The sequence below is a fragment of the Morone saxatilis genome, unplaced genomic scaffold, assembly GCF_004916995.1.
Source record: "Morone saxatilis isolate NCDOM2014 unplaced genomic scaffold, NCSU_SB_2.0 Contig0, whole genome shotgun sequence".
Lineage (NCBI taxonomy): Eukaryota > Metazoa > Chordata > Actinopteri > Moronidae > Morone > Morone saxatilis.
The window spans coordinates 1784141-1811318 of record NW_023339650.1 but is presented as its reverse complement, the minus strand read 5'-3'; the positions used below and the strand labels follow the sequence as shown (position 1 = coordinate 1811318).

General features: G+C 42.9%; 1 protein-coding gene across 7 annotated transcripts in view; it reads left to right on the top strand.

Annotated features, from left to right (window-relative positions):
• The window catches only part of arhgap12b (Rho GTPase activating protein 12b), a 53675-nt gene extending 26872 nt beyond the window's left edge, over positions 1 to 26803 (top strand). The window contains exons 1-18 of one of the 7 annotated variants that reach the window (XM_035681754.1): positions 7990 to 8237; positions 13611 to 13883; positions 15492 to 15632; positions 15799 to 15879; positions 16407 to 16529; positions 17687 to 17761; positions 18150 to 18211; positions 18310 to 18391; positions 18578 to 18700; positions 20571 to 20675; positions 20784 to 20882; positions 21059 to 21161; positions 21244 to 21363; positions 22102 to 22200; positions 23053 to 23130; positions 23305 to 23439; positions 23555 to 23660; positions 25417 to 26803. In XM_035681754.1, coding sequence (XP_035537647.1) covers positions 8151 to 8237; positions 13611 to 13883; positions 15492 to 15632; positions 15799 to 15879; positions 16407 to 16529; positions 17687 to 17761; positions 18150 to 18211; positions 18310 to 18391; positions 18578 to 18700; positions 20571 to 20675; positions 20784 to 20882; positions 21059 to 21161; positions 21244 to 21363; positions 22102 to 22200; positions 23053 to 23130; positions 23305 to 23439; positions 23555 to 23660; positions 25417 to 25591 — 2067 coding nt within the window. In that variant the 5' untranslated portion in view covers positions 7990 to 8150 and the 3' untranslated portion in view covers positions 25592 to 26803. Of the gene's footprint in view, positions 1 to 7989; positions 8238 to 13610; positions 13884 to 15491; positions 15633 to 15798; positions 15880 to 16406; positions 16530 to 17686; positions 17762 to 18149; positions 18212 to 18309; positions 18392 to 18577; positions 18701 to 20570; positions 20676 to 20783; positions 20883 to 21058; positions 21162 to 21243; positions 21364 to 22101; positions 22201 to 23052; positions 23131 to 23304; positions 23440 to 23554; positions 23661 to 25416 lie in introns of those variants that run through there. The other 6 variants (XM_035681372.1, XM_035681292.1, XM_035681450.1 and 3 more) reach the window with 6 other exon arrangements.
• The last annotated feature ends 375 nt before the right edge of the window (positions 26804 to 27178 follow it).

Here is a 27178-nt window from a genome sequence, read left to right as displayed (position 1 = left end):
AATGTCAGAAAACAGTAAAAAATATTCATCACAATTTACTCCAGTCCAGTGGAATATATTTTACTATACACAGCTTCTCACATTTGAGATGCTGAAACCATCAAATATTTGGGCTTGCTGCTTCAAACAAGTTGTCAAATTATTAAAGTAGTTGCAAATACATTTTTATTATTGGAGCTGTGCCTTTAAGCTCCACTGTACAGGTCCACACTGCTTATTACCTCCACCACGCCCCGTCCGACCAGCCATTCAGCACCCAGGGAAGGGAGCTCGTGTAATTAGCTCAAACCAATCACGCTGAAGGCATGAGGGCAGGATTAGTCATTAACTGGGGGGGCTTAACTGTCAGCTGTCAGCCACAGAGGAATGCTGCTAAATCTCTGCTTCAGCCCTGTGCTCCCTGCCACCGAGAAATAAGAGAGAAATAATAATTCTCTTAAAATACAGTGGCACTGTCTGCAGGTCTGTTAATGGCCAGAGCCACGGGTGGATGGATGGATGGATCAGACACCAGCTATAAATGTTTCTGTCGCATATGTAGCCTGGGTGTTGCTCTTTTCACATCCTGAAGATGGTGTTGCTGTAGTAACGTCAGGAAAACTGACCCAAAAACAGTCTGCATTGACACTAATTAACCAAGTTTTCGTAGTCCCAAGTGTGAGAATCTAATGTGTAATGTTTAGTGGTGTCAGCACAGAACAGACGCTCTGTTTGCTTTTGGCCCTGCAGTGGGAGAAAACCTGATGGCAGCGAGTTTGGACACAGAGAGTCTTTGTACGGCAAAGACCACTCAAAATGAGTAATAAGAGAGAGATTTGGCAATGCCGGTTCCATTAAAGAAATTGAATTTTCCTTCGGCGCGTCGTCGATATGTGCCCCCCCCCCAAAAAAAAAAACCTGTCCGCAACTAAACAGAACAAATTGATGCTGTCATGGCGCTGGCAGGTCGTTTGACTTCTGCAGCCAGAATTCATTTACCGGGCTCCTTCCCGTTCAGTCTTCTCTCTCAGGAGTGCACGCAGAATCCATCACATCCTGTTCTTCCTTTTTATTGGATGGTTGTGTGGGTAACAGATTGCAGTGCTGCTCTGTCATCACGTCCCACAAGTCTGGCTGTCTGTCTTACGCTTTGATCGCAGAGCACAAACGCTGGCTCGCGACTGTTGTGCAGCTTTAAGAAAAGTGGTGTATCTCAGTCCAGGTTTGGCAGGAAATGAAGAGAAAGAGGAGGTCAAAAGGAGGAGGGGTGGGAGCGCAGCACCCATACTGGACAGACTGCTGGGGTTCTGGGAGTCACTCCTGCTGTGTGGATCTGTGGCATTTGACCCCTCCCGGAGAGAGAAACGTAGGAGTTTCTGCATAGCATGCTCATGTGCACATGCAGTCTCTTTGTCTGTTTTTGTCTCACCCACACACCCTTTTTCTCAGTGTTTCTCAGAGGAAAGGCCTGGTCACACCAGCATTTAAAAAATTCAATGGAATTGTCGCAGTTGATGGATTTTGAACTTTTCGAAAGTTCATCTTTGGTGAAGTTTGACCAAGTCTGAACCTACTGTGTCGACACCCATTGGTTTTTGGAGTATCATTTTGAGAGGTTAGAGCTGGGGTTGACACGCATTGCTACGCCTACATCCGGACTGGTTCTTAAGAACCCGTGGACACACTGGAAGCAACTTATCAATCACAAGCTAGCCTTTATTATTAGGTCTGTGAGTTTGAACCTCGAAATTGCATCGTTAACCAATAACAAGCAGTGGTTGTAGTTTATTAGCTGTGTTTGCACTTTTATTTAATCTCTTCTGAAGTGAAATAAATGCAGATTAAATGGTACAAATACATCTTTTGAATAAACAACATGAACTTGTCCAATTTGGAGAGCTCTATTTTTATTTGTATTTCAGCTATCTTAAAGCTCGCCAGCTACAGCAGTTGACCAACTAGCCTTGTGAGTGTAGTCAGTACGTCACCAAGGTGCAGCAACCAAATGTTCTGCAGAGGTGCAGATTACTTTTGCTGTACAACTCTGTGGTGTGACTAGACTGTTAGAGATTGTGTGTGCCCAGGCTGAACAGAGCTGATGATTATACTGAGAAAAGAAAAACACACACCAGAGGATACTGAGACTCTGAGACAAAGCATGTCCAGGTGCTCCAGAGACACAGGTGGCGCCGCCTCAAGCAGCTTGTTACACAAATCATATCATGCACACTGACAGTAAGCAACATATGCAAAAACATGGTCTCCGATTCTGTGTATGCAACTGTGCATCCACACATACACTCACAGACCTGCTGATATTTGAGATACACACCCAGACACACGCACATTCTTAGACACTCCAGGAATGTCTCCATATGCTTTAAAGAGAAGAACTGGACTAAAAAGGAGATGTCTGGCGGATTCTGTCTCGTGGGTGTTTTCTTTCACGCTCCCGACTCGAGTCGGAGACCCAAATAGATGCCAAACCCTGTGATCCATTGGGTGTCTATAAAATAACCATGGACATGTTGTCCCAGATATGAATTGTTTGATTCCCTCGCTCTAGTTAAGCTCACTTACTGGCACACTCGTACTGCAGAATCTCTGGCCCAGTATGGCAGACTGGTTCTTGGCCAATGGCAGCGTCTCCCTATATGAGACTGCACATTAGGGAGGGGAGCTGCAGGCTTCCCCCGTCCTCAAAATCCACCCTCTCCCTGCTCATTAACATTTCAAGAGGAAAATGTGATTGGAAGAGGCAGTGTGTGGCACAGTAAACCCCTTCTGTTACAGAGAAGGCATGAAAACAGCAGAGATGTTGTCTGAGTTTTTAAAACGTTTAAAAAACAGATCATTTTGACACAGAAACTCTAGATCAGCCGTCAATTGCACCTTGTTTTCTACACAATTATACTATTTTGTGCTCTAATCTGCTAAAGTGCCCTTTTCTCCAGCCTTGAAGCTCCTTTGTCGGCAGTATCCAAGCAGCAGCAGCGTCTATTAGACCAGTTATTCTCCATCGAGCTACTAGAGCTTTATCAGAAGCAGGGTGTATTTCCACAGACACAAACTGACATTTTAGCCGAGCGCTATCAGCTCAGGACCAAAAGGTTAATTGCTCTCGTCTCTGTCAGGTTGTGAGCCACGCCGAACCCTCTGATCCGTGAAATGAAAGAAGCTGTCGTCATCCTGACGAGTGAAAAGATGCTGACTCACTTCCATCTCAGGGTTTCGCTGGATTTTTTGTGCTTTCGCTTACAAACCCTGGTCATGTTTTGCTGACCCGTGTATGTGCGAGAGTTGCATTTGTGAGTGAAGTCAATTTTCGAATTCCATTAACATTTTCTACCCACACTCACTATTCAATCTTTTTTTTTCCCCAAGCTGCATATCAAGTGTTTTCTAACACGGCGCCTCGTTGAACTACAGTACGAGGCTGGAACTGGTTGCTAAGGAAAGTCAGGATCACTGTGTATGATTTGTAAGCATCTGCTCTTGTGTTCATGTTGATGCATTTCTGTGTCAGATTGTGGAGAGACAGGGGGGCTTTGGCTTGTGAAATGTCACAAATGTGATTATGGGGGAGTGGGTATGTGGTCTGACACCCAGTGAGGTGGAAATGTAGGTTAATCTGGTCATATGGACACAACCATCATGATCAGCATCATAGCTCCTGGAGCAGAGAGGGGGTGAGGAGGAGTGGGGCGTTGGCTGAGCCTGGGAGGGGGCAGAGAGGATGGCCAAAGAGGGTGCCTGCGCATGATGATCTGAGGATGCAGCAGAGGAAAAGGGCAGGGAGTGTTTGCTGTGTGTGTGCGCTACAGAAGGGGAAACAGAAGTGAGAGATGAAGGAGGTGGGGAGAGGTCAGCGGAGAAAGATGAGAGGACTGAGGACAAAAGAACAGAGGGAGCGGAGTGGATTGATGCATTGGCTCCGAGGTGGTGTGTGCTCCCCCCCACCTCCCCTCTAAGCCCGCGGCCCATCTTCAAACACTCTTCTGCTTGGCCACCTGATTGGCTAGGTGTCACCATGGTCACGGATGCAGCTCCGTCAGTCACCATGCAACCCCACCACACTTCCTTTAACCTGCTTTCGTCTAATTCAATTACACAATCACATTATGTAACATAGTTAGGGGAAATGCACCACGCTCTGAGGTGTGACATCGATGCAGTCCCCATCTGTGACAGAAGATGGAAAGACCTTTTAAACTAAACCCAGAATAATTCTTTTACTGCTGTGATGATTACCACCGTAGTACTTATTTATTTGCGTCTGCACCCTTTATCATGAAAAGCGGTCACCTTTAGATAAGATCTGTGTGTGTGTTCAGACCGTGTCTAATTCTTCCACATGTATTTGGCAAGCTATTTATTTGGCGTGACTCACACTGAGGCAGTTTGAAAGTGCTGTACAAACATTGTAGCTTAAAGACTTAAAACCAAAAGAATCAAAGACAAATTGAGACTGGAGAGGAATTGTGAATTGTAAAGATGTTTGTGATTTAATTGTGCAAATCATATAAGACTATTATTTGAAAGGATATTAAAGGGAATGGAAAACAAAGTATATGTGGACCTGTAGGCATACAGTCATATTAGTCACTGGGGGTAGACTGATTACCGGCCTTGAAAAATTCTCTTTTGCAAAATTTTATTAAACATATTAAAGCTGTTTACTTAAAGTAGCAATACTACGGTGTAAAAATACTATTACAAGTAAAAGTCCTGTATTCAAAATCTTTATTAAAAACACAAAAGTATTGGCAATAATTATTAATTAAATTATGAAATTAATGTAGTGGAGTGAAAAGCACAATTTTTGCCTCTAAAATGTACTGGAATAGAAGTATAGAGTAGCATAAAAATAAAACATTCAGTGCCCTAAACTTGTACATACAGTGCTTGAGTAAAATAACTTTGTTACACTCCAGTATCTGTATCGGCCCTGAAAATACAAATCAGTCAGCCCCGATTGGGGGCGCCTAATAATCTATATTGTGAATGTGGAAGACTAAATATCTCAATATAACACAAAGTAATTCAACCCCACCAATAACTGCAGCCTCCATAATCAACCATACAGTTGTCCACACCTCTAAAACAGTTGTAAAATATATATGCAGATAGCATTTATTGCAGGATAGTATTTTTTTAGTCAAATCTCTCTGTAATCAGCTAATACTGGCTGATATATCTGCCTGCCAGCCAGTTTATTGGTGTAGCGCTATTAAATAGACCTTCATCCGTCTTTTGTTTTTACTGGTACTGTGTGAACAGCAAACAAGCCGCTGTATGCTTTAAACAAAGTGCTTGTCAGATTGTCTGAAACAGACATTAGAAACTGACATCAGAATCGGGTAGGGGGCTGGGTCCAAGAATTTTACCTTGTCAGTTTTAACTTTCCGGAAAAGAAAATCCATCAATCACGGCCTCTTAATGAAAGGGTTGTGAGAGTAGGCGGAGTTTGAACTCTGTCAAGGTCTCTTTTCATTCTTCACACAACTACTTCTGTTACTGTGTGGTGTAACGCCATGAGTGTGCTTTAAGGGGAGGATGTCCCAGTGTGCGCTGTTACTGACCTTTCAAGTCATCACATAGAGACACTCAAAAGACATGAAGTTCTTGGAGAGAGATCTGGAGGATATGAGGCTTTTTAAACTTTAGTTGTGTCCATGTAGACCTTCAGAGGTGGTCAGGTGAAACATTATATGACTTGTTTCATTTCAAGTGCACTGAACCTTTGAGAGGTTTGGCAGTTTCATATTGCTCCAGCAGGTCAGTAATATATTCTGGGGCTGAGGCATTCAGTGATTTGCAGCAATGATTGAATTACATTATGTGGAACGTATGGCTGTGTGCATTCTGCTGCACACTCTCTAATAACGTCTCAAAGTGCAGCGTTGAGATGCTGCAGAGTGGGTTGCCATGTGTGCTCAGAGAGAAAGCCCTCCCCCTCACGCTACTCTCCTCATGGACAGATGCATTTGATGGAGACTCCCACCCACTCGCCAGCGCGCCTGCTCCCCATCCTCCCTCCCAACCCGAGAGAGACACCTAGTGGACTCGGTGCGCAACTGCCAGCCCCGCATCCCTGCTGGCCTCACCCTGACCTGCACTCCTTTACACGCAGAATAATTTATGGGAGGCTCAGGCATTTTCTAGTGATTGTACAAGCACAGTGGGACAGGACGCTGGATAGACCGGAGGAGGGGGAGGAAGGGGGGAAACACAGAGTAGTATTCCCAACCTGACGATAAATACAAGGGCCACAGTAAGCTGTGTTACACGCTGCAGAGCATAATCTCATCGGGCTCCGTTAGAGAGCCAATTCTCATCAGTTCTTTTGCTTTTGCTGTTCCCCTCTGCCTTCACACACTCCATTAGACCCTTGAGTTAAATTAATCACACATTTCCATGCCGGGTGTGCGTACACACTCTCCAGACCTGCATAATGCATTCTAATGCAGTTTGCAGGGATTCTATACTGTACTGGCCTGTAGTCTGAAACTCATTCATCACAGCTGTGCAGACAGACCACTCTGCATTCAACAGCACATCTCTCTCCTCACTCCTGCCTTTCACTCCATCCATCGCTCGTACACACCTCTCTCCCCTGAGCTGTACGAGCAATCCCCCCTATCCCCCCGCCCCATCAGGTCCTCTCTATTTTTAATTACCTGTCAGAGACCCCGGGTCTTGATCCCCTGCCTCCCAGCTCTCTGACACATCTCGTTCACTTCAAACTATAGCCAGGAATCTGCCTATGACAATACAGCGAGGAGAGATTCACAATCAGGCAGACATCGATAAGACTGCCAGTGCATTGTGGGAAGGACTCGTCTTCACTGACCACAGACATGCATGTGTAGAAGATTAGTGAGCTTTTTATTGTTATGAGAGTGCATGAGCTGATAATATATGTTATATCTATTACATTGTAACTCTGACCCATATTGTTTATGTTAAAATCTGAATATTGAAATATATCATCATCAGAAATCAGTGTTGCCATATCAACCAGTCTGCCTAACTAGTATTTACTGTCTGCAACATGTATGACTAGCAGTAGATCTGGGTTTATGATTACATAATGTCTGTCACTCATGAGGGGTGTAAGAAAATATTGTATTGCGATATTTAGTTTTGTGATATATCGATTCAATTATTGTGAATACTGTATTGATTTTTGTGTTAGAACCTCCAACTGCTACATGGCAGTGTTGTAAGCGTAAACTGAGGGCTGTGATGTTGAATGTTACAGCGACTGTGATGAATACAAATATAGATCCCACTGTTTTGGTTACAGTAGCGATATATGGCAGTATATTGAATCATAACCCCTTCATCGTGATACTGTAGCCCTGTCACTCATAAAAATAAAACCCTTTTAAACTTACTGTTAGAGGTTATTAAACAATACAACCAATATAGTCTGCAAAGCATGTACAAAAAATGTGTACTGTAAAGATCTTAGTTACATTACAACACACATTGCAAAATGATTGGGTAACTGTTGAAGTAGATAATAGCACTTTAAAAATGGACACTAGTGTGCTTCTTTTCATGGGATTATTTACACTAATATACTTCATCAGTTCCTTGCCTTAGCCATTAAAGGTGAAGGTTCTTTTGCCCTTTAAACTAGGCAATAACTTTGCCAATACACTGTTCCTGAGTCACTCGTCTTCTTAGCACTCATTTGTTTAGGTGAAAGATGAGAGCAGGACGGAGCGCCGGTGCACTAGTGATCAGCTGTATTATCTTTCCTCGACACACTGAGTCGCTCCACTCTGGTGTGTGGTGGCCAGGTTAAATATAGAGAGTGGCCTCTGGTGAAACAGTCTCAACTGCAAGTGTGTCTACACACGTCTGTCATCCAGTTTAACACAGAATCACATTGATAGAGGAAGCTCTGGCTTTTTTTTTTGTGTCATTTCCTGTTGTGATAAATGAGTTTGTGTGTTATGCTGTGTGTTATTTGAGGCAGAGAGATCCGGTTCCCCTTTGCCTCTGTCACAGTCAGTCTCAGGTTCCCTTCTACCTTGAACCGGACTGTTACACAGCCAGGAGGACCGAGAGGAAAAAGGACATTTTGTATGTTGGAGTGAGGTAAAGCCACAGGAGGTCAGCGTGTGTCCTGCCACTGTTGATGGCCGCAGTGCATCGCCATGCGTCGTGCATTCAGTATATTCAGAGGGTACAGGAGAGCAAGCGAGGATGATGACGACGTGTTTGTGTGCAGCCCTGGAAACAAGGTGACACAACAGATAGGGACCTGATAATATGTGGATTTGTTGGAAAAAGTCTTGAAGGTGATATTTTTACCCTGCCAGGTCCACTCTTGGATGAACACAGAGAGGGAGGCGTCTGCTTTGCCAACAGATGGATTTCATGTCCCATAACAATTAATTTCCCGGTGTCCTTTTTCCTCAAACTGTCCATTTATAGATTGAGAACTTTCCAGACGCTGGCAGGCATGGTTGTCTTTGTTCTGTTTAAACTGTTAAATTGAATTCCAGGTAGCATTAATAAGGTCCTAACAAAAGTTTGCCCGTCACAAACTAGCAGACACTATGTGACTGCAGTCTGCCAGTGAAACACTTGATGCTGAGTTCAATGAAACATTTACTGTAGAAAAGTGCTTTCTGCTATTCCAGGCATGTGTCGGACCTCTCTCTCTCAGCATATGGTGCACATTGCATAAGGCCTTTCTGTCTGATACAGAACGTTTCTGCAAAAGAGGGCACCCTTTGTCTCTTGACATCGCTTCTATTTTGAGTTTGTTACCCAAGGGAGCAGTTAGTCATCCATTTTTCTTTCTAAAAAGATTTTTTAAAGGTATAGCGTTAGAGCTGTGTCGGGTGATAAATTGACAATTTATGTTTGAGATCATTTAGTAACTGTCTCCATGACATAATCTGTCCACCAGAGAACACACAATTCTTTGGCAACTTTAAATGATTCTTTTCAAGAAAAGTGTAGAGGTTTTAATGTCAAACTTAGACGTGTCCCTTTACCCGAGTTATGCCGAGTTCGAATTACCTGTCTAATTAAAGGTAGACTGTGGACTGTGGAAAAGTTATGTTTGCTTTCAGTGTTACTCACCAAAACTCATTGTCTGCATGCTTGAGCTCTAACAAACATGTCAAGTGCATTTTCTTCTTCATACATTTGCAGCACTGAAGTATTTTAAATCCTGAATTGTTTACATCCATGGTAAATAGCTTGCAGTCTTGTTCTTCATGGCCTTTGTGTTTTGTGGTGCATTACAGTCACCTGTAGATCAGTGGAATAGTGTGACACCATTGGCAGCAATGTGTGTCACCCGAGTGCACATACTGTACACTGTGCATGTGTGTCCCCACGTGCATGCCTGAGAGAGAAAACAGACACCCACTCACACAAAAAAAACATTTTCGTGGTGTTACTAGAGCCCTAGCGACAGCCATGCTAGCAGTTCTGTGAGGCTGTACTTAGATGATGCTCCTTTGAACTAAATGCTATCATGTTCATACATAATGTACTGCTGAGGCTGATGGGAATGTCATTCATTTTGCAGGTATTTGGTCTAGATGGACAGACATTTTTTATCCCTAGAGCTACACCTATTGCTAGCATGTTGCTAAAAACAAATACCAGCGATCATGTAGTGACTTGTGCAGTGCACGTCTTGTGTGTGGACCCGGGTGGCCACTCATTGGAATTCTGGTGGTGCGTACGGTTGGCGCGGCGAGACGTCAGTTTTCGGTGTGGTGGTTGAGGTGGGTACGTCGACGTCCCGAGCTGGCTCGTTGGACGGTTGAAGAGCCTGGCCGATAGTAGGGAGCCGGCCGTCAGCTCAGCGCCTGTGTTACAGCTCGGCCCGTATATTAGATTATTTTGGTGGCTCGTGCAGGGTGTGCTCAAAACAATGTAATGCCCTGGACCATGAGCTGAAAGCTGCACTGCAGTGTGCGGGATGCTCATGTCTGTCGGGGGGGATATAGGTTTTTTTTTTGCTTTTCTTTTTTTTTTTTTTTCATCTTAATCCATAAAAGTCAAGATAACTTGGTATCTGCTGCTTCAATTTCAACCACTCTTTTTAAGTCTCTGGCCACATCCTAACTTTACAGTGGTGCCATACTATAGCTAAACTTCCTCTTTAAGTACATTTCTAGAATGAATGAGTATTATGAGGGTAAATGATTGTGACATGTGCAGTATGCATGTCAACAGTGGGCCTGCGCAGTAATATGCTGTCTGCACACTCCGCTCTGTCCAAAATGATTGTTAAATTACTGTCTGAATGAAAGTGGAGACCGCAGGAAAATGTTTTGGTTTAACTTCTGTCAAAATGGACGTTAAAGCTTGTTAATTACTCCTCCACCGGATGCAGTTCTGTCTGTCTGGCCTGAGTGGAATCTAAATGGATTTGACCCCAGCCTCACTCTCAGGCCACACTCAATTATCTGCATTTAGACTTGATGGTTACCACATTATTCCCTAAAAACCCAATTAAAGCTGCAGCACACTGGCTCCATTCTGGATGTGACTGATGACTCTGAACCCAAGTTCAACCAAACCATCATCTCTTAGCGGTTTGCCTCCGTGCTCGAGCACTTGCTGTGTGTTGGACTGAAACTGAGAAACAGCGGGCAAACCTAACTGAAAACAGCAGGACACCGCTGAAACCTTTCCTCTGCTCCAGCATGTGTGCAGGATATTAAATAATCATTTATGTGAAAAATATTCCTGTTATTCCAAGAGCGGCAGGAAGTCCCATCTGTGTCCTGAAAACGGTTCAAATCCTCCTGACTGAAGTGCGTTCCACCCCCACATTCCTCACCTGTAACAGACTGAGGGGGGAGGTGTGGTGCTGGCACAGCCCCTAATCCATCTCTTTTCTGGTCAGCCATTCATCTGCTCTGTGTTTTACAGAATGTCTGGTACTGGATCTTCTCTAGAGAGACACAAGGCTGGCATCCGTCTCAGAGACTCCAAAGCCCCCAAAATATTTTTCAGAAGCATTCACAACGACGTTAAGCTGAGCTGTAGCCACGGAAACTGAGCTTTTTGGCTTTTGTGGAGTGACCTTCGGATGCTGCCAAGTTTTCAAAAATCACTGTCTTTGAAGTTTGTCTGCACTGACACAGCAGGGCCACGTTTGTGATTGAGTTTACTGTGTTGACTCGGGTTATTAAGTCATTTAGAAAAGAAAACTGCAGTGAGTCCAGTCAAATTTATGCAGCCAAGTGATGTGGAATAACTTGAGTACATTTTGGTCCATGTTCGCAACACAAAGCGTGCTGTTTAATAATTCTTCAGTAGTACTCTATTGCTACTCATTGAGTTTTCCATATTATCAACACTTGACACCAGCTCTTTGCTCAGATGTAGACTCTTATCTTATCTCCTCCTCCACTTCCTCTTTTCTGTGCATTTCATACGTTCTGCTTGTTTCCCCACTCTTCTTCTTTTTTAACCAACCTTTTTTGTGCAATCTTAAGCATTATTTATGGCCAGCATGGTTGCTAAGGAGCTTGCTTTGTCGGAAAAGAGAAAAGGGACTGCAACAAGCATCCTGTCAAAATACTGAATCTACTATTTGTGGGGCTGCAACTAATGATTTTCTTCATTATTCATTAATCTGTTAATAATTTCCTTGTTTAATTGATTTCCCAAAGACCATACTGATGTCCTCAAATGTCTTGTGTTATTCATAGTGGACTAAAGAAACCAAAATATTCACAAGTGTTGAAATAATAATAATAAATTTTTTCTTCCAAAAATGACTCCAACGATATGCCTATTTGTTTAGAGAAGATTTTACAGGGCGCCCAGAAGCAGCAGCCATTGGTTCGAATTCAACCTGTGGCCCTTTGCTGCGTGTCATCCCTCCCTCTCCATCTTTCCTTTAGCCTTTCCTTTTTCCTTTTTCCTTTTTAGATAGCCTTTCCTATCTGATAAGGGGAAAAGCCCACGAAGAATAAATATTTTTAAAAAGTCATGCATGCTTTTATTAGGTCACGTCTCTTTATTAAGCCAAGTCACTCATTTGAAGCGAGGGTGCCAGCGCAGGGTCATCCAGCAAAAAGTTGAACCTGGCTCAACTCTGTCTACAATGCAACATCATCCGGCAGGGCGCTGCGTTAGCAAAACAAACTCATGCAAACTCACATTTCTGGTGGATTATCTCGTCTACCTCACAATCGAAAGATAACACAGTTGCCACGTTGATAACTTGAGCTGTAAAATCTGATCTGATAAGCCTTTAAACGCATTAACTGTTACTGCTGCTGCTGCACTTCCTAGCTTGTATTTCATTGTATGACTGCTCAGCGCAGCCCCCCCTGCGCTGCTTTCACATTGGTCGCCACTAACACCTTGATCACCTGCCTCTGTATATGTTCTCTAGCTGGCCCAGAGCTTTTTTAACACAAGCTAGGCATAGATCGCACATTGGTCCAATTTTAGCTTCTCTCCTTTGGTTCCTTGTCACTTACACTTTTATAAGTTTTACTGTTGACATATAAGGCATTCTATACTTAAAATAGTTATTTTAGCTGCTTAGATCTGGGAGCATCCTAATTTAGGTAAAGCAGGGATTTATGTTGGTTCAGAGGTCAAGGCTGAAAACTAAAGATGTTCACAAACAGACTCCTGCAAAGCCTCAGAGAAGCTAAATCAGCAGCCATATTTAAAAAGCATCTTCAAATCCATTTGTTTTCTCTGGCTTTCTCTTGATGTTATACCTTATTTTGTGTTCTACACTTCTGTTCATATACTGTCTTCTCTGTCTCGTGTGTTTCCCCCGTCTCTTTTTTTCCCTCTTGTAAATCACTGTGTACCTAGGGCTGTCTCAGTTAATTTATTAGTTATTTGTTCCATAAATCCAAAACCCAAAGATATTCAGTTTGCCGTCATAGAGGGCTAATAAATAATTGTATAATAATAAATAATAAATTCTTTCTTAAAAAATTACTTGAATCGATTAATTTAATAGTTAACAACTAATTGATTAATCTAAGCTGCTCTGTTTGTAACTTTGTAACACTTTGAAGCTATGTAAGTAGTGCTGGACAGGGTGAGGGGTAGGGGCTAGGGTTAGACAGATAAATGATTATGTAACTGTGCTGAGTCCATGATTAGAATCGGACTGATATGGTTTTAAAATATCTGCAAACCACATGTGGCATCTGATTTGATCAGCAGCTGCATCCTGCCGTGCAGACCGTCAGAGACTCATAACTCACGGCCTCACCTTCGTGCTCTTAGAAAGGGAAGTTGGGTTTATGTATAGCAGGTCTGATTTTCAGAGCTGAATGTGCATGTTTGTGATTCAAACGTTTTACGGTTATATTCCATAGTCCGGTCCAGGATGTGATAGCTGCTGGTTTCTGTGCTGGACAGGACCAACATTCCTACAGATACTTATATCTCAGAAGTATCAGCAGACTCTGGAGGGATTTCAGGGCTCTTTCTGGTTATGGAATTCCTATCATTCAATTTTCAAGGGAAAATCAGGACAGTCAAAGTCTCTGGAGACGTTAGGGGGTATCTGCTGAAAAACATACAGATCTTTAATAAAAGAGAGTTGTGCAGAAATGTACGTGATCTGACCTCTCTCCTTTTCTCCTACCCTCCACCAGACAACATCACCCACAGGTCAGGGCCGGTCCGACTCGCCGGTCTACACCAACCTCCAGGAGCTGAAGATCTCTCAGTCCAGTCTGCCGCCCGTCCCCTCCAGCTCCCCTCTCCACATCCTGGGCGACTGGGAGACCCACAAAGACCTGAGCGGCAGGCATTTCTACTACAACCGCGCCACCGGAGAGCGGACCTGGAAGCCGCCACGCACCAGGGACACGAGTGGGAGCACCAGCAGCATCCGAGGAGACAGCCAGGGCACAGCAGAGAGTGAGGTGAGGATGCTTGAGCCAGTTAAAGCCATTTCTTCATGTGCTTGCATTGCATATGGACTGTAAAAAGACATCTAACTGTGAGACACATAGACTTCTGGTCTTTTTCCACCTCTCAATCAAACACTAGGTGTGATCACAATGCAGGTGTTCAGTTTGTATGTGAGAAAAAGTCTGGGCTGAAGTTACAGTGGTGGAGGACATAAACAGTCTGTAATTGGATTCTCTGGCAGTCGCTCTTAAACAGGCTGCGGTGAAGGTGTGGTGGACCTCAAAGGGCTTTTAAAATGGTGTTGTGGTTACTGAAGGTAGAGAAACAAGAACGCCTTTGATATGGGGAAGTCATGGTTTCCTGTCAGGTTGCAGTTTCCTACCTAACTATCAAACACTGCCCCCATGTGGTGGTTTATTTTATTGCAGTATTATGTTAGAGAGAGACTGGCTAATTATAGGATTACTGGAATATAATGTGTGCTAAGTTGATAGGTTAATTGACAGAAAATCAATCAACGTAATAGTTAAAGCTTGTTCCAGCTTCTCAAATGTGAGGATTTGATGTTTTTCTCTGTTTTATATCATTATATTATGAATAAATATATGAATAGACTAATTAATCAATTCGTAAAATATATAATAAATACCAGTAATAAATGGTGAGAATTGTTATAAGTAGAAGTTATAATTTGTGGTCGACCGATATAGGTTTTTAAGTAGCTGATATATAATGGCAATATCAAAACAGAGAAAAGTCATGTATAGTTCCATTATTCCATGCACATTACAATCTAATATACAATGTTATCCTGACCAGTAACATGTTGTTTTAGACAGTTTTTATTAATGAAACAGAAAAATACATTGGTTTATGCTCTAGATTTCAAAACATGACTGGTTTCACCACCTTCCCAAAATTCACAAGGGGGGGTGCTAATATCGTTCCCCAGCAGCCATGCTGACAGCGGTACCTACACGTCTTTGACAGTTGACATTCTTTGTTTATCGGCCTCATAAGCGCAGGCATCAGCTGATTCCAATTATCTTAAAATGCCAGATGATCAGCCCGATTAATCAGTCTGTTTATAGGTATAATTATTACAGATGCATCATTGTATAAGCAGCATGGTGACGTTGTAGTTGCAGCATCTGGTTAGCTTAGCTTAGCAAGAATGGAAACATGAAGAAACGTATTAATACCTTATTATATCGTGTCTTGTTGTTAGTTTTCCAGTTTTTGTACCATTATTCTAAGTCTGAAAAATAGGGGTATAGAACCCCAGGTTCTGAGGTACAATTCCTGTGATTAACCCATTAATCCACAACTACTTCCTAGGTAGACATGGACTATTGCTATTTATACTACGTATAAAGTTTTTGTTGGTAAGCTTTGTGTATGTCACCTGACGAGCATGGGCGCCTGGCCAATCTAGCGCTTACATGCTACGCAGGGAGTGTCTTGGAAAGAAAAGCCTTGGGATTCGTAATTACACGCCAACTGGCTGCTGGTTCTAATGCTAAAAGATGAGTTTAAAGGAGCATAAAATACTCAAGTAAAGTAAAAGGTTCACAATGTCTTCATGAATGGCTCATAAAACCTGTTCTTCTGTCGGTCAGCCGCTGTCCTCAGAGGAGAACTGTCACAGCACCCACTCAAGTCAGTCTGACAGCCAGTACGGGTCGCCCCCTAGAGGCTGGTCTGAGGAGCTGGATGAACACGGACACACACTCTACGTCTCTGAATACACACAGGAGAAGGTGCAGTCTATTGATTAGCCACACAAATAATAGACTGATCACAGTGGTCCGGGGTCGATCATGTTTAGATTCACCCCTGCATACTGTGTCTATATATTGTTTGTAAATAAATTGTAAATATTGTTTTCCTTCTGTTTGGGAAACTGACTAGTGTTTGTGTTCGCAGTGGATAAAACATGTGGACGAACAAGGCCGGCCTTACTACTACAGTGCTGATGGGTCCAGGTCAGAATGGGAGCTGCCTAAGGTGATTGTATTATATTATGAACATTAGCTCTCCATGTGCTTTTGTCTTCCATTTACAGCCCATTTTAAGTAATCTCCTTCTCTTGGAGATCTTCTCACATTACATCACCTAACTACTACCCAGTAACACACATTTATGTGACTCCTCCTCCCCCCTGGTGTGTTTTCTTAAGACTGGTCCTGTCAGTGTAAGTGGATGAGTGTCTGAGGAGCTCACACAGGAGCCAAGTTTGTGTTGAACTGTGGGTGGCAGACTATTACTGGCTCTTGCTAATCTAGAGAGCAGATCAGAATCCATTCTCAGGCTGAATGGGCTGTAGTGCGGGCATGGATATATTCAGTGGACTTTACTGGGGACTGTTGAAGACAATGCCTGGGCTGTAAGGGAAGTCCCTCTGTCCAATGGTGCTGTGGAGAATAAAAGGAGAGGTAGGGGGCAAGGAGAGAAAAGATACTGAAGAGGGAGCTAGAATTACCATCTAGCAATTTTTGACGTCTAAACTTTAGCTCTCCTCTCTGTTTCTGCAGTACAATATCTCCCCTCAGTCCGGAGAGGTTCCCAAGAGTCGCAGTCTGGAGAGGAAGCAGCAGGATCCCATCGTCCTCACCAAGTGGAGACACAGCACCTACGTCTTAGACCTCAACGACAAGGTAAGGCACGATGAAGATGGCTGACTTTTGGGCCTGATAGGTGTGGACACAGACACTGTTGTCGCCACAGGATTTTATGTGGTCTTTCCATGACCTGTCTTATTGGCAGTGAGTTTAATCCCAAAGCACTAATGACCCTTTCAGCTCTACAGAGGAAAAGGCTTACAATGGCTTAATCTGTTATTGTTTGTATGTTATCAGACAGTGACGGCGATCTTTCTGTTTTGCATTAATTAAGATAACTTGGAGCAAGGTAATCCACTACAGCAGACATAATGTCTTAAAATAATGCGCTAGTGATTTACTGTAGTATTGCACTCTTATAACGTTGTGAAGAGAGAAATCTAAAAGAAATGGTCAAAAGTGGAGCTACGGAAGCCGAGATATCCTGACTAATATGAGTCAAGCTCCAAAAACACTGGATCCTACATGTCCCATAATGCAACCTAAACTTTACTGTCATATTTTATTTTTGGCATCTTTGTTACTTGCAGTATTTCATTCATTTCTTCCTTTTCTCTCTGTAAAATGACGTGCAGTGCATTTGAACAGAAAGGAATGTTAAATGTTAATAAACTCTTTCATACATCAAGTTTAAACTCAGAGTGAGGAGAACATATTGGAAGCTGACTGTGTGGCGCTTTCGTTGCAGTTCTCTTTCAAACTCTGGCGGTTCACTCCCCACTTGCACAAGAGGAGATTGCGTCTCTCTCTTAACCGTGATAAAGTTGGTACCACGCAGAGCCTCCCCCCCCCCCCCNNCCCAATCAACAGATGATCGGTTTTGATTCACTGTCGGTGTGTCCTGTAGAACGCCTTGTTAAATAGCTGTGGTAATACGGCAATCAAAGCCGCGTTAATCAAAGACGTCTGATTTTTTCTTTTGCGGCCAAACAGGAAGGAAGCAGCGTCTTGGAATCATTCTCTAACACTGATCTAATGCACTTTTCCCTCAGACACTCAAAAGCATGCACCTAAGTTCCCTTCATCCTTATCTTCTGATGACCTACACTAATATCTAACACTATCTTGTGATTCCTCTCCAGGTTTCTGATCCATTCTCCTCTCCTCACTAACCTCAGACTGACTGTCTTCACGTATCTCCTAGTTAGCTGCTAGTTATAAGCGACTCATCATGTTGTGCCTCTTGTTGTTAGGAGTGTGCTCCGGCGCCCAAGCAGAGCTCTCCAGACTCTGACTCCTGCCCCTCATCTCCTAAGCACCCCTCGACAGTTAGTATCCCAGCTTGCACTGCATCACACCACACTTTACATCATCATCCTGCTTGCATCTGAATACAGATATCTTCTAAACTCTCTACGTCTGCATTGCATTTGGTTTCTCTCATCAGCTGCATGCCACATCCCACGTTTAACCAAACCACATCACATCTAACACCATGGCAAAACAGTTCTACCAGCAGAAATGCAGCAATTTTGATTCTTTGCAGCAGTGTCAGGCTGCCATCTGCTGGTGATATTTGGGTATAACCTCAAGCAGCACAGCCACGTCTGGCCTCCAACATTATCCCATTCACTTCTCAAGCTTCAGCGTGTGTGTGTATGTGTGTATTTTCATGCTGTAGCAGGTTCTTATCTGCGTCTGTGTCTTCCTCCTCAGCCGTCAGAGAAGTGCGGAGTCCTCAATGTCACCAAAATCACAGAAAATGGAAAGAAAGTCAGGTAGGAATCTTAATCTAAACGACTCCACGTGAAACTCAGAAATCCTGGAGAGTTTTAGTCCCAGACGCTCAGTGTCTTTGTTTTATTGTGATATACAGGAAGAACTGGACCTCCTCGTGGACAGTGCTGCAGGGTTCCTCCCTGCTCTTTGCTAAGGGTCAAGGAGGCAGCACCAGCTGGGTACGTATCCCAGCAGCCCCCAAGAGGCTTGAGCTTTTTTAGCATTCCATTCATCGCCATGTTATTTCTCTCTTCTTTATCTCTGCATAGTCATCTGTCTTCATTCCAACCCGTGCTGTGAAATGTGTCATCCTCAGTTTATTGCTTCTCTCCCTCTCCTCCCCCTTCCTCTCTTCCTTCCTGAAGTCTTACTACCGCAGCGGCTCCATCCCTGAGCTGCTCCTCACGCTCCTTAGCAACTGGAAGCGCTCAGTCAAGCCCCGCCCTGCTGTCTCCTATGTGAACTGTAGGCCTGTGCAGGCTGCCGCTGTATGTCCCCTCTCTCTGCACGTGTTGCTACCCCCTGTCTTTCATTCTTTCATTCACTTCTGCTTTATCTGACTGAGAAAGCAGTGTTTATGTGTGTGTGAGAAGCTTAATTTAGCTCATTCTAATGTTAAAGCTGCACTAATTGATATTTTCACATTAACATTGGATAAATGACCTTGTGAAAATGGGTTGTAATAATAAACTCACAGAGAAATATCACCTCACTTTCCAGTATCCCCTCAACTCTAGAGAACGTTTTAGCCTCTTTTAGCTAATTGTTTTGGTTTTACTGCCCAAAACTTTCTGGCTTTGGTTCACTCTCATGACTCTCATTAGCATTTCCAGAAGTGGCAGGCAGTTGTTTTCAGCCAAAAAGCTCTGATAATCAAACGGTACACTACCTGCTCAGCACCAAACCAAGTTAGCAACTGGCTGGTACAGTGAGCATAGTATAGCATCTTGAAGCTAAAGAACCAGATATTATTCTCAGAGTTAAATGCAGAATGAATATTGGACTTAGTCACGTGGACACAAACACAACTTCAAATAAATGCTAATGTTGCTCTGCACCTGCTGGATGTGAAATAGGCAGTTGGCTAACATGTTCGCCATAACGACTTTAAAAGGTGATAATACATGTCAGTTATGTAGTAAAAAGTAAATTAAAGCCTTTAAAATGTTGTAAAATAGAATTTCACTTGGATTTATTTTCTTGATTTGTATGAAAACGTGTAAGATATAAAGTCCCTGTTGACAGGAGAGATGTGGAAAGATATGCAACAAAGGGCCAGAGTTCGATACCAAACAGGGATATTGCTGTCCAACTTTATCACTGTAGCCCTGAGGACACAAGGATGGCCCTTTACCAGTGTCTAACTCCAAACATGTCAGTTTAGGTTTTAAGCTCTGTGTGACAACCAGGAACAGGGGTAGGCTCTTTAGCTCTCTCCAGTGGCTCACTGCGGCTTTGACAAAAACATTATATGGAAATGAATAAGTTATTTTTTTAACATTTTTATTTTTATTTATCATTGTTGTAGACCTAAAGTAATGCTCATTCACAGTGATTCTCCAATTCTAAAAATGTTTAGACATTACACAGCAAGCTATGGATTCCAAATCCAACAAAAGAAAAGCCTCAGCAGAAAATAGAGAATTTAATAGTACGTGGAGCGTTTGCTTTTACCACCAACCCTGCTGGCTTACTGGCATGCTTGATCTGCAAAGTTAAATTAGCATTATAAGACTCAAATATGTTTTGCATCTCCGGAAAAAACACCACCAAAAATGGCTGTTTTGATAGTAAAGGTTGCTGAGCCCCGACCTGGAGGACTAGAAGCGCACTGGTCTGTGTCAGAATTCAGTCAGTTGTCTGTTCGACAGTAATGGTGGGGTGGAAACACAAGCAGAATGGTAACAACAGTTATCATTGTTGTTGTTTGGTTACCACTGTTCTGTTCTGTGTGCCACTCAAAGGTTGCATTACACCCAGCAGGATTCAGCTAAAAAAGTATCACATGACTCTAAAAGTCAATGAACAGCTTGGATTTTATATCTAAGAATATAACCAAAAGCATTGTGTGTTCATTAACATGCACATGATATAAATAACAACTAACAGTGTTTTTGCTGTTCTTGTAACACAATACTAAAGATGTGTGTATACATCAAGAGTTCCAAAATGAGATTCTAAGTGTTTAAGGATGTGACACCTGCTTCATTTAGTGTTTGTGCTTTGAAAAAATGCTGAGGACACCTGTCAGAAATTCATATCCCATTTGCAACATTAAGAGAAAAAAACTGCTAAAACAACAGCGTGTCCCTGTTACATCATCTTTGCGTCAGACTCATACCGTTTCCTTGATTCCAGAAGTTCGGAAGCAACCAGTCGAAGCCCGAGTTCACCGTCGATCTGCGAGGGGGGTCGGTGGAGTGGGCCTCCAAGGACAAGTCGAGCAAGAAACACGTCATCGAGGTAAGGGACGCAGTGGATTTGCTGTGGAGTTTGACTCTAGATCATTCTGTATATATGTTTGAATGTGGTGGTTCTGGTAATAAGTGATGTTGACTTTCCCTCCCTCAGCTGAAGACTCGTCAAGGGACGGAGTTGCTGATTCAGTCGGAGATCGACAGTGTCGTCAACGATTGGTATCGGGCCCTCACAGAGACCATCAACACACATGTGAGGAGACTTCTTTCACTAGCAAAAAGTCCAAACCAGAGTGACAACTTCACTTAATAGTTGAATATACCCGAGTATGCTGCATGCTTGGTCAGGGTAAATGAGCCTTAAAATAAGTTGGAGCTGATCTAAATGTGAATGTATCTAAGTCCATATGTGTCTCTCCCCCTATCCAGGCCTGGGAGTCAGATGAGGCCATTGAGGAGGACATGCCAGAGTCTCCAGGAGCTGAGAAACAGGACAAGGAGAAAGACCACCGGGATTCCAAAAAGAACAGAGGTGAGACAGACAGAGACTGTTGATGTCCCTAAAGCATACTCTATATGGTTTGAAATAAAATAATCTTGCCTGTCTTCCTCAGTGATGAAGACCTCTGTGAGTATGGACTCATCAGACCAGAAGAAAACCAGAATGAAGCTCAAGAAGTTCCTGATACGTCGACCCACCTATCAGGCAGTCCGAGACAAGGGCTACATCAAAGGTAGGAGACTAACTCCTGTATGGATACATGTCACTGCTCAGGGTTCCCACGCAGTATGGAAAAGTATGGAATTTGATTTGAGTCATTCCCGGGTCTGGATAAGTATGCACAGCTCTGCCCCAGAGAAGGAAAGATAATGCATCACAAACAACCAAATACTAATTATGTTTTTGATATACTTTCATCTACGTAGAAACAGTGAGTCATTGCTGGCTGTGCATGGGCAGTTATAACCAAATATTAAGCTTGTCTGAACATTTAGGATTAATTCAGAAAAGTAAACAGACATGGCCGGTCAACGTGGCGGTCCTGCAAGGTGACCTGCAGCTTCTATAGATAAAACCTGGAAAATCTAGAAAACCTTGAAATTTAGAGACTGGTTTCCAGTCCTGGAAAATTATTTCTTAAAGAGTGGGAACCCTGTAAAAACAGCTCATTCTAAGGTAACAAAAACACAACAATTCCTATATTCATTATACACTAATGAAAACATTAGCCTTCTAAATGTTACACACTGGACCTTTAAAACTATTTAATTGCATAATAAACATCTAGCTATTTGTACTCAAATGTCAAATGTAGTCAGGAAAATCGACAGAGAAGGCTGAAAATCTGAGTTTGGAAAGTTATGGAATCTTGAAATGTAAAATGTGTAGGAACCCTGACGCTAACAGCAGAGTGTGTGTCCACTGGACAGGTGAAAGTTAAGAACCAGTGTGTGTGTTTGCTCGTTCACAGATCAGGTGTTTGGCTGCAGTCTGACCAGTCTGTGCCAGCGGGAGAACACATCGGTGCCCAACTTTGTCAAAATGTGCATCGACCATGTGGAGAACACAGGTATGAGCCACACCCACCTGACTATCTGAGCTCTCACTTCATTGGTTCTCATTTCCAGTTCTGTCTTTGAGGTAGAAATGACCTAACGCTTTGTTTGATGCACCACCGTTTATAACATGACATTATGGTGCTTCTGTCCAGCAGTAAGTTCAGTCTGTGGCTGGTTGTTAATTTCAGTACAAACCCAGACCTAGAGCCAGTGTTTAGAGGGTTAAAAGTGTAGCAGCCGCCTATCTGCAAGTGGACTTGATGTTCTTTCTGTAAGCTTTGAGCCACTAGGTAACATCCTGTGTAACAAAGCTGAGCTGACAATGCCGCTTGTACTGTAGTCAGTGAGGGGAGCTTCAATACTAAAAAGTACTGATTTGCTCAGTGACACTGATGATTCAGTACAACCACTTCAGCTTGAGGAAGCGGTGACTCATTTAGACTTCTATTCTGTCTTACATAAAGGCTACGGGTGAATCCATTCAGATCATTTTCAGCTCGACTTGCATCAGTTGAAAGCCCTGTATTGAATCGCAGTGCAGTTTCTACGTATTTTTCACTTCCACCTTTTCACCCCGTTTTTTTAAAGAGTTGCTGTTGCAACTTTTTCTCCCTGACGTAATTTCCATCCATATTTCAAGTTTATAACAAGGCTGTTTACAGACAACTGATGCAGAACATCTTTGCGTGTCGTCAGCTGTATCTTTGTTTGTGTTAAGCTGCGCCTTTGTAACAGAAGACATGAGGTGATGCAAGGAAATGCAAAGTGTTTGGATCAGTCAGCCTTCGTTGGCGCTGTTTGTTTGAGGTCAGCTCAGCATGTCGGGACCCACAGTGTTCCCTCCTCTCACCCCTCTCCCGCAGGTCTCAGTATTGACGGCTTGTATAGAGTGAGCGGGAACCTGGCCGTGATCCAGAAGCTCCGCTTTGCTGTAAATCACGGTAGGACTCCAACCCGAAAGAACTAGCTCCTTTCATATGGGATGACACAGATGGTATTTGTGGGACACATACGAAGCTCTCAGCACACAGAACACACACAGTCTCTACACACACATATGTTGATGCATGAGATACTGCTGTAGAAAACACTATTTTCTCCCCTCCCTCCATCAGATGAGAAGGTGGATCTGAATGACAGTAAGTGGGAGGACATCCACGTGACCACCGGAGCTCTCAAGATGCTCTTCAGGGAGCTTCCCGAGCCTCTCTTCTCATACGGATCCTTCAATGACTTTGTTAATGCCATCAGTGAGTGACCTGATTCACTGTGTTCAGAGTGCACGCTTTTTGTCCCCAATTTGGCCACAAGATGGTGCTCTGCTCATGTGCGTTCACTGACTACCTGTCTGTTTCTGTGCTCCAGAATGCTCCGACTACAAGCAGCGAGTGAATTCAATCAAAGACTTAATCAATAAGTTGCCAAAACCCAACCACGACACAATGCAAGTCCTCTTCAAACACCTGCGCAGGTAAGAAAAGAGCAAAAGCACTTTTATTAATCTGCTTCATTTACACAGTGATGTCTTTTAGATGTTATTACCTTTTCATTAGTTTTTTGGAGTTCTTATGCTTATTTATGTCCTGATTTCCTCATTTAAATCTTTATATTTTTTATTATTTTTATATATATCTTTATTATTTTTATATTTCTTGAATTAAATCTAAAACCTTGTACTGTTTGACTTTTTTTTATAAAGGCAAAGATCATTAACTCCGATGTAGTTGTTTAAGTGAAATTAAAGAAACTAACAAAACAAAAAACTACTATTGACTCCATTATGGATCATTCTGAAACATCCAACAGGGACCAAATTGAATATTTTCAGTGGAGAAACTGACTGGTTCCTGCAGAATGCTGAAACTTCTGTCTGGGTTCCTCTTACCCTTTATGCACGTCTTTTAAAAGATCTGGAAAGGATGTGTCAGTAGTTAACTCGCTTTGTAACAGTGTGGGTTTGAAAGTTGTTGTGTTTCACATCCATTCCTATTTTTTAGTTCACAATGTGAAGAAAAATGATACACATTACATCACTGCAAAAAACCTCTGAGTGGTTCCAACCCATCAGAATCGTATGTATCGTATTATCAATGCCAACATGTTTTTCTAACAGTTGCACATTGCAAAACAATGACTGCAAACTCACACACATGCTGGAAACTTGCAACAAGAAGGAGTCATAGGAGAGAGGAAGAGACAGTCTTGTCAAGTGTGGCCTCATTTCACAAAAACACTCAAACTACTATAACTCCACTCTTTTACTGTGTTCAGAGATAATTAAGGAACCAATAAGGGAATGGACAAAGAATTGGACGGTTAAGCAGAATTGATAACGTGATTGGTATCAACAAAATCTTATCAATTCCCATCCCTAGTGTCAATATCTTTGTTGATCTACATTGGACAATTCGACTGTTTTTCTCATATGGTGAACTCACATTTTGATTTGCCTTTGGCTGTCCATGGGATTGGCATCTGATTATTGGTTTTTGTATGTTCTGTAGTTATATAACTCAATAAAATGCAAATTATTAAGAAAAAGGAACTAGTGCCTATGCACTACCTTCGACTGTTGAGACAAACTCTTGAAGTCCACAGTGACTAACTGTAAGAGAGTTTCGTGCACTGGGTCAAAAATGGCACTGGGGATATTTTATTGTGTGTATATGAACTCCTGTTTGACTCTGTGTTTACCTTTCCTCAGACTGATCAGCCTGTGGGCAAACACAAACTGCAGCCAGGTTTAACGTGTATTCTTAGCCCACTGGAGCCAGTGGCAATATCATATGTTCACAATGACATTTGCCTAGGTTTCCAATTTGCATTTATATGGCACTGTGTTTGCTGTAATTCAGTACCTATGAAGTGCTGTTTCTTGAGGAAATTTATAGCGTGACATTCAGTGTATGGAGGTCTACGTATATCAGCGGGCGGATTTAATCTCCTTTTTTCCCTCCCTTCTATGAATATGTTATTGTTTTGTGCATCTGCATGCAAGGATGTAGATTCTATTTAAAAAGGCTATTATGCTCTAGCCCGGAGCATTCAGTAGTGTTACAGAGTGTGCGTCAACTTGCGAGGCTTGCCTCAGCGCTCAAGCCCAAAAGATGTGTAATGTTGTTTTTCTTGATGAAACCAAAGGTTGTCAAATAAATCCACGCTCAACTGATGCCATTTATGACACATTCCATCTGTAAATCTCCTCATGTTCGCCTCTCTCCCCCCAGGGTGATCGACCACGGGGAGGCCAACCGCATGACCACCCAGAGTGTGGCCATCGTGTTCGGACCCACGCTGCTCCGGCCCGAGACCGAGACAGGCAACATCGCGGTCCACATGGTCTACCAGAACCAGATAGTGGAGCTCATACTGCTCGAGTACGAAAGCATCTTCGGCAGGTAGAGGCACCCACCTGGGAAGAGGATGCAGGGCTTCTTCAAACACAAGCTTCTTTTCCTTTTTTCCCCCCTTTTCTTTGACTGAGCTGAACATTGCTGTGGACCAAGCAGTTAGGAGAAAAAAAATCGAATTCACATTCATTGACGGGACAGTTTACGTAAAGTGTTGCACTTACAGAAGTTTTGCAGATGAATTAAGAAAAAAAAAAAAAAAAAGGTGTACAGATTTCACCCGCTTTTTTTCAGTTGCCATTCCTGCTACGAGTAGCGGGCCGGACAATGGACAGTGTTTCAGAGTGATGCCGTGGTGACGTCCGTGTGATTTTGGTGGATTTGAGTATTCAGGTGTTTTCACATACACTGGATCCCTGTGGCCAGTAATTTTCGAACTTCAAAGCGGAGCCGGTGGCACCCTTCGCCTACTGGTTGGAAGCCGACCGTAACTTGGCGGGGGGGCGGCCAAACCGGCAAACCTCATCATCCCGCTGAGGGAAGGAACAGAGTCTGGACTGGATAGGTTTCTGCGTTGTGGAGCTTTGTCTGTGATGTGTCAGCCGTACGTGGTTTTGGATTAGGTGGAAAAAATAATCAGTGTTACGTTAACAGTCTGTCTTTTGGCACTTGGATGAACTGGAGTTACAGATTGTGTCCCCCAATTTCCCACAATCCCACTTCAGTACCCTAACCCTTAAGTGACACCATCACCGCCCTTCCTCCCTCGACCCCCACCTCCCCCCTCTCTACCAGTGTTAAGCATTAACCCTGTGACACGAGCGTCCTGTGACTTGAATGATGGAGGACAGACCCTCTGTGTGTGTGTGTGTGTGTGTGTGAGCAAATTAACCTAAATGGAATAAAACCTGAGCAGAAGCACCCTCGTCTTGCCACTTTGTACAAACTGTGTGTCGTTTAGTCTTACGTGCTTTGGTAGTTTCTGTTAAGCTGCCGAGGGTCATCGTCAGTGCTCCTATGTGAACTTCAGTGTTGGATTCTTCAGTGGCAGGTAAAGTCACAGAGGTCCTGGTTGTTACTGGAAAACAGTAAAAGTGGATTTCTGGGAACTGCAGTGTTACCGATTTTTACATGAATTGTCTCTGACTGTCGGCTTGATGACCCTTCTCTTCACCTAAGCTAACGTTAAAGAGTATCCAGAGAACGGGAATTGGTACTGAGAATATTTCAAAGGTTGATGTATGGGAGCGTATGGGTGTTAGAATGCAAAAAAGAGCCTTTAAAAACCTTTCAGAGCATATGTACAGTGACAGAAACTAGTTGTTAAAATGTGTTATAGTGACAGGTATGTATGCTTTCATGGTGAACTAGTGAAAGAGGATTTTGATTTTGTAAATTTGAATTAAAACAATACACAGATTGTGAAAAAAACAAACACATGATTGACTGTTACTTTTGTTTGAAGGTGTATCTGGAGTGTTTGCGCATGGTCAGCTGCACATTTTGAATGTAATTTCAGGCTAACTGCTGTTTGTGAAATTGCTATGTCTAATAAAAAAGACAAACCAAACGCTCAGACTGTGAAGGGTGTGTTCTTTGTCAGAATATGAAGTGAAATGTCCACAGTGGACGGAGACGA